A 7,819-nucleotide genomic window follows, 5' to 3' on the forward strand; every position below is an offset into this window, starting at 1 on the left:
CCAAAAAAAAAAAAAAAGGAATTTCAGAAACAAACAAAGCTACTGAAACTCCAATCTCACCAAAAGGGCTAACAGATATGACAACAGAATTAATAACAAGAGAAGGTTTCAACTAAATTAGAATTTAATTTTCAAGACTAAAGAACAACAAGCATTCATTCACATGTGGGATAATACCTATAAGAAGAGAACTTACCAGCACACAGCAACACAAAGAATACAAAACAAAGTTCTTTATAAGGAACACCTCCTGCCTCTTTACGCTGGTCCACCTTACAACCTGGGCAATTCTCATAATATACCTTCTTTAGCAATGCTTCTTTATATTCCGACATTGGCGTTTCTGCATTAAAATCGAAGTCTTAATCACTGTATGAGACAATAAACAATAAACCTCAAACCAAAACAGAGTCTGTAAACAATAAACTCACGCAACAAGAGCCAAATAACCCTTCAAGTTCTTGAATTCTCACAGAATCTTCATCAACCCAGACGTCAGTTAATAAAAAACCTATTAATGAATCAACCACATAAGAAAAAATTGAAAATAAAAGAAAGAAACTCCAGAGTCGCCAATGGATCTTACGAAACTTACATGAACGGTACAAACACCAGAAAACCCACAATTTTAAACTACAAAAACCCCTGAAAGGCGTTGAATCACTGCAAAAAGAGCACGAGAAATTCCATCACAAAAACCCACCTGCTTCTAATAAATAAAATGAAAAAATAGAAACTTCGAGCGTCTGCTCTGTTGCTAAACTAATCAAATACTTCATGAATAGCCGACATGAATTTCATTAAATAAGGAAAAATCAAAACACCTCAGAGAACACATTACGAAACAGAGCATGTCAGTCGCTAGCGGGAATCGACGATCACGGGTAGGCACGTACAATCTTGTGACTCTGTGGTACTGTTTTGTCTGGTTTGGGAAGATAAAAACGTGAAAAAAAAATATATATATTTTAATTTGCTAAATGTAAGATTATTAAGAATTGGGTATCACTTATTAATGCATTAATTTGAAGGCAACCAATACATATGAAAGAAAAGTTGCAGAAGGACACTACCAGTGGAAGTACCTTTGCCTCCATTCAATCACCATGTGGAGACAGTGAAGGGTATCCTATGGGATAAAAATCCTTTGCAATTCCCATTTGGTGCAATGCCGTGTAATATCCCTGCAGAGGTTGACACGTGGATAAAACGGAATGAACGGTTCAGATTAATCCTCTATTGAAACAACCCCAAACCAATGGTTCACCAACTTAAATCGAATCGGATTAAGTATTCAAACCAAACCGAACCGAATCAGTTTTTGAATTAAAACCTGAGAAATGAAAACCCTCTTCCCTCTCTCGACTCTCTCTGTTACGTCTCTCTTCCTCTCTACCCTAACTCTCTCTTCCCCAAATCGCTCCTTACGAACAAGCGAAACTTGCTGCTCACGAAGGTGCTCTCACTCACTCGAAGCTCCCTGCTCACTCGCTCAAGGTTCGTAAGGGCTGGGTTTGATTTCTCTCTCACCGAAGCTCATGGATAGCGTTGTTACCTGGTTAGGGTTTAATTCAAATCGTTGGCAGGTAAAATCCTAAACGTACAGTCCTTGTTAGTGTTAGGTTTTCATTTTTCTATACAATACTTCGGGTATTTTGGGTGAATATATTGGTGATCCTGGTTTGATTTTTAATTTGTTCTCTTGGTTGAAATCTGTTATATGATTATATTTTTCTCTTGGTAGTCATCCTTACAGCTTCGGTTATCCTCTTGTATAATGATTGTATTGAATCATATGCCCTTTTCTTTATTTCCTGGTCGTGCTTTCAAGTCTTGCAATTTGTAAATTGCGGTTTCACAGAACACAGTTTGTACATGACAAGCTTCTTACATTTTAGAATAGCATTGCTAAGTTGGATTTTTTTTTTATTAATAACCAAAGCTGTTAGCCAAATTAGACTTAATAATTTTTATTAATGATGATAGTTGAATCCCAACTTACATTGTAGGTAAGGAGTCTTTTAGCTCAAAATGGTAGAGCACTTGGGTTAATGCCCATGTGATGGTGGTTCGAATCCACCAAGACTTTGAAAAGTGAACAAATGTATGATTACTTTGAATATGAATGAATGCATTTCTTCTGCCCTGAGATGCATATCTTCTTTTGCCTTCATTTTATGCTCTGTTTTCTGCTAACAAGGTATTGACTTTTAAATGTAATGACTTCTCTGCATTTTCCTTGTTTCATAGAACTTCTTTAGAATTGAGGTTAGCATAGAAATCTGAGTTTTGTTATATTACTGTTGTCATGCACTTTCTGCTGGTTTGACATTTCATGCATTCTGTTTAGGCCAGTCTTAGTTTACTCTGCCCTGAACTGAAGGTTGCATCTAAGGTGAATAAGGTTTCATTGATTTTTGGCTTTTGTGCAAATGAACTTGTTATGGAATGAAAACATATATATTCAAAATATATTAATGCAGCTGTGTGGAATGAAAACATGTGATCCACTAGAAGTGCATATATTTACTTTCTAGCCTAATTTTAAAAATTGTTGAAGGGAAATCTGTCCTTTCCAGTGGACTCTTTCTAATTCTATTCTTAATTTATATTATTCTGCTGGCTTTGTTTCTTGTTCTTAAACTTCAGATTTAAATTCAGTCAACCATTGTCAAGTTCTATTTTCAGAATCAATACTGAAGATCCTGTTCAGAATCACCGTCCCCTTACAACATTACTCTTTTTAGTGCTATATAAATTGGAAGTTCCATAGTAGGAATGTGACGTTGCATGTTGCATTGTTGAGTCTGGCTAGTCCTGAGTCTTCAGTGTTAATAGGTTGTATAGAATTGTTTATGGAATGTCAACTTGCATGTGCTGTATTACCAAATTCTTGATGTATGCTTTCTTCATTTTTGGCATTTAATAAAACAATTGAAACAAACCATCTAGCTTGCTGCCATTTGACACACACACACACTTCTCATAAGTTGTTTTTACTACAACTCTGGCTTGCTCTTTTGAACTCAAGATTTGAACATGGAAGAGAGTGAAGAGGGGTGAGGGAATACAAGGTTTTGATATGATGACACTAAATTAATGATCAGAAATGGATTACCATTACCAGTAGCTAGACCCAGTTGCCAACCCAGACAAGAAATAAAGATTTGAATTTGGAAAGAAAATAGAGAAGAGCCCAACAGGTCTAGGTTTTCCTCTGTTCTGTTTCTAAGTTCGTAAGCAGTTGAGCTAAACATACAGATTTGACCTTTGATTGGTTGGAAAGTCCTTAATCCAGGAGACCAACCCTTAGTTTCCTCCCTCTGTCCTCCTTCCACTGAAACATCCCTTCAGAACCATTCATTCATAAGAGTTTTGGAATCCCCAAATAAAAAAACCCCTCAACACCTTAAATTCAAACTTAATGGTCCCTGAACCCTCTCTAGAGGTGATATGGGATGACATCATGGGTTTAATGATGACTCTTCTCTCTCTCTCTCTCTCTCAAGCACCATTAAATTTGAGGACATGGTTGATATTTGACCTTATATTTACAGAATAGGGCAGAATTCAGAAAAGCTCTGGACTGTATTGAAGAACTATCAATTGAATACTATTCTCTCTCTGTCCTTGGTGGATTTTCATTCACCATTTCTTCCATTTTAATTGAATACTATTCTCTCTCTGTCTCTTTTCCGTAAGGATATTAAAATTTTAGTACATTTGTACAGAGCTAGAGACAACAACAATATTAGAAAGGGTTTCAAAGAAAAATTCACTTCCCCTCAGTTTCTTATAAAAAAAATGTGATACTTAAACTTAAAAAACGATATTTGGAGATAATAAATGATGCATGTCACTCTAGTGCATAAATATGCATGCAGAGAGAGAGAGATCAAAGAGGTATTCAAACCTGAGAATAATGAGAGGTAATGGAGGAAGTGGAACCTTGACCCATTTTTTAATATTATCCTCAAACATTCTATGCAGATACATGATATTCTTCTGTTCATGAGTAACAAGTTATACAGTAATTGATACTTTGAACCAGAAAAATTGAACATTGAACCAGTGTGGCTGATTCAGTTATACAGTAATTGATACTTTATAACTTTAAATTTTTGTAAGCTGTCTATTTGAAAGAAACCAAGCCAGAAAAAAGAAATCAATTTAACCCCATACCTCATCATCTAATGAATTGATAATCTGAAAAAATATGAAAACTTCATTCCTTTTAGACCACCAAAAACTAAAAACACAAATACACAAAAACAGAAAAAAGAACAGGGAATAGAAAAGATAGGGTACTAGGTAACAGTGCATTCCATCAACCTAAAAATACAATACAAATTATAGTTGAAGAAGAGTCTTGGTGGATTCGAACCACCATACCTTGGGTATTAACCCAGGCGCTCTACCATTTTGAGCTAAAGACTCCTTTTATGGGCAGAGAGTACAGTCATTATACAACAGGATAACCGAAGCTGTTAGGATGACTACCAAGAGAAAAATATAATCATATAACAGATTTATACCAAGAGAACAAATTAAAAATCAAACCAAGATCACCAATATATTCACCCAAAATACCCAAAGTATTGTATAGAAAAATGAAAACCTAACACTAAGAAGGACTGTTCGTTTAGGATTTTACCTGCCAACAATTTGAATCAAACCCTAACCAGGTAACAACACTATCCAAGAGCTTAGGTGAGAGAGAAATCAAACCCAACCCTTACGAACCTTGAGCGATTGAGCAGGGAGCTTCGGGTGAGTGAGCGCACCTTCGTGAGCAGCAAGTTTCGCTTGTTCTTAAGGAGCGATTTGGGGAAGAGAGAGTTGGGGCAGAGAGGAAGAGAGACATAACAGAGAGAGTTGAGAGAGGGAAGAGGGTTTTCATTTCTCAGGTTTTAATTTAAAAACTGATTCGGTTTGGTTTGAATACCTAGTCCGATTCAATTTAAGTTGGTGAACCATTGGTTTGGGGTTGTTTCAATGGAGGATTAATCTGAACCGTTCATTCCGTTTTGTCCACGTGTCGACCACTGCAGGGGGTATTGTACAGTATTGCACCAGATGGGAATTGTAGAGGATTTTTATCCGTATCCAATGGGTACAGTTGGCACAACTATATGTCTAATATACAAAATGAGAAAAAAGAACCGAATTAAACGCAACATGGCCCTATAGCAAGACACATGGGAACGGTATGATCATCTTGTCCTGAATGAAAGGCGGAAATTTCGCCATCGTTGGCACCTTCATGTGTATTTCCATTAGTTTTGATGCTGGTGAAGAAATCATGTTGCTTTTATAGAATCTCTTCCCCAGAAAAATATCATATGAGTTGGTATTTCTTAGGAACACTAGCTTAGCCTAATAGTAGTAGTTGCCCAGAAGAGGAGATTATGGGATTAAAACCTATCATATGTGTATAGATAAGTGAATGTAGGAGTCAGTGGCCATTTTGGACCTACTAGCATCTAGTATAACCCTTTTCCTTTAATTACAAGTTGGGGAAAAGAACACTCTGCAATAATATTGCTTATGAAGACACATGGGAAACAGGTTTTTAATGGCTAAAATGGTTTTTTTTTTTTTTTTTTTTTTTTTTTTTTTTCGTTCTTTCTTCTGAGAATTAATTAATAAATTATTAATTCTGATAATCACTTATTAATTATTTCTCACTAAACGTATATTTAATTTCCTAAAAAGAGTTGGCCTTTCAAAACTTAGAAACTAAAAATTACCAAGGTATAATATTAAGAATTTTTAAACCATTGGAATGTGAAAATATTTAATTAGAAACACCGAATTTATATTTTGTTACTGTGTCAACTCTATTATTGAGCTTTTAAGGAGATTATTTACCGGCCAATAATTAGAGGCTTAATGAATAGTTAGTTCACTAGTTAATGACTTTTTTTTTTAAAGAAAAGAACCCAGCTTGCTTGAGTAGTTCTACGTTCTGACACAGGTAGACGTAAAAGATATGCATTGTCTCTATTGAGATGCTTATGTGGCTTCCCATTCATCTGCACGCTAGCACAGTGATTAGCAAGCAATCAAAGTTCTCTTGGCCTTTCTTTTTCTAATCAATGCATAGAATTAGACTTATAAGGAAACCATGCTTCAATTTTGGGAACATTCCAAGATAATGTACAACTCAGTTTTCAAAACACTAACCCTAATCCATTTTAAAATCTGTGACCAATGACTAGTGCCATACACAACCATAGGATTCACCAAATTTGCAAAGTGAACCTCATAAGGGCAAGATTTGTTTTTACAAGTGCCATTGTGGGATTATAGTTAGCAAAAACAGGAATGGCAAAAAAATGAAACAGACGGTTGTTTGAGATTTAAAATGTAACCGCAAGCGTACGGATCAGTGTAGCTACAGGTCGAACACAGGGAGAGCAGCCACTTTATTTTTTTTATTTCTTTTAATAATGCGAAAGTGAACCGATTAATGGTTGTGATATAATTCTAATTACCGTCTTAAACATATGTATCTAAAATAACGTTCTAACCATTCGTCATCTAAGAATTTAAAGACTCAAGCCATGCAATTAAAATTAAATAAATAAATAACTGAAAATAAACAACCCACGTAATTAAAAAAAAAAACAATAAAGGAAAAAAAATACTGAAATAAAAATAAAGTAAAAGAAAGGGGAGAAAGCTAGAGAGAGACTCACAAGTAGGTTTCTCTACTTAGCCCGAGGGATGCATCATAATATGAACTTCCTTACTTGACCAGAAAGTCACTCTTATAAGGGTTACTCTACTTGGCTTTAGGGAAAGGGAGACAATTAAAATAAAAGCAATAAAATGATGATTCTATGGCTAGGAGGGGCAAAGCCAACACATACACTAGCCATGATCCTTGGGGGAAAGGGATATCAATAATGTAACGACTGAAATTAAAATACTAAATTAATAAAGAAAGGGTAGTCAGAAGAGGGAATGAGAGGGGGGAGAGAAGATTACTGAAGGAGCCTATTTACTTGAACTTCAACCCTCGAACTGAAAACTTGATCGATTTGAGATACTACCAGTACTAAAAACCAGATCTAAAATAAACCAAATCTGAAATTTCTAGTACTAGAGAAAACAAATCTTGAAAAAAAATTGCTCCACGACTCGTGATCTTGTCACCTAGATCTAAGCCTAGAACTATAACTTAAAAAATTACAACTCAATTGCATAAATCATAAACATAAAAGGGTTGAATAAAAATAAAATAGTGTTTGCATTAATTGAAATAAAAAAAAATTATTACAAAATTGATTAAAGAAAAGATAAAGAAGAACTAAAACTAAAGAGAGAGCAAGAGAAAGAGAGAGCAACTAAAAAAAACTAGAAGAACAATGAATTATCTCCCCTCCTCTTACATAAAAACTAAAGAGAGAGCAACTAAAAAAAACTAGAAGAACAATGAATTGTCTCCCCTCCTCTTACATGAGTTGTATTTATAGGGAATGGGGAGGTAGGGTGACAAATTTCTCTTTCCTAAAAGAGAGAAACCCACAATTGATTGTGAGATCTTTTGAGACCAAAAGTGCTAAGATAGAGGAGAGAGAAGAGAGAAATAAACTTGGAGAAATTTCCCATGAGATTCGAACTTGAGGCCTCTTGGTGAGAGAGGGAATTTTGCACACCATAGTTCACCAACTACACTAGGTAGTTGTTGTTACCAAAAACGAATCTTCAATCATTTAAGGATGTGGTCCATCGATCCTTGTTGGCATTTGGAGTATTCCTTGTACCTCTGGGACAACTGCAAATGGGCTGGTTCTGCATCTCGGTTCAGTTC

The 7,819-nt window shown here is 35.3% G+C and overlaps 1 protein-coding gene across 5 annotated transcripts in view; it reads right to left on the reverse strand.

The window, feature by feature from the left end:
- LOC122088929 (protein ZINC INDUCED FACILITATOR-LIKE 1-like) overlaps positions 1 to 938 on the reverse strand; it is a 21,381-nt gene extending 20,443 nt beyond the window's left edge. For 2 of the 5 annotated variants that reach the window (XM_042658312.1, XM_042658308.1), the window contains exons 1-3: positions 596 to 768; positions 432 to 511; positions 197 to 343 (exon numbers count right to left, since the gene is read on the reverse strand). In XM_042658312.1, the coding sequence (XP_042514246.1) occupies positions 197 to 335 (139 nt within the window). In that variant the 5' untranslated portion in view covers positions 336 to 343; positions 432 to 511; positions 596 to 768. Of the gene's footprint in view, positions 1 to 196; positions 344 to 431; positions 512 to 595; positions 769 to 824 lie in introns of those variants that run through there. The other 3 variants (XM_042658311.1, XM_042658309.1, XM_042658310.1) reach the window with 3 other exon arrangements.
- Between the last annotated feature and the right edge of the window lie 6,881 nt (positions 939 to 7,819).

The sequence above is a fragment of the Macadamia integrifolia genome, chromosome 9 (genome assembly GCF_013358625.1).
Source record: "Macadamia integrifolia cultivar HAES 741 chromosome 9, SCU_Mint_v3, whole genome shotgun sequence".
Taxonomy (NCBI): domain Eukaryota; kingdom Viridiplantae; phylum Streptophyta; class Magnoliopsida; order Proteales; family Proteaceae; genus Macadamia; species Macadamia integrifolia.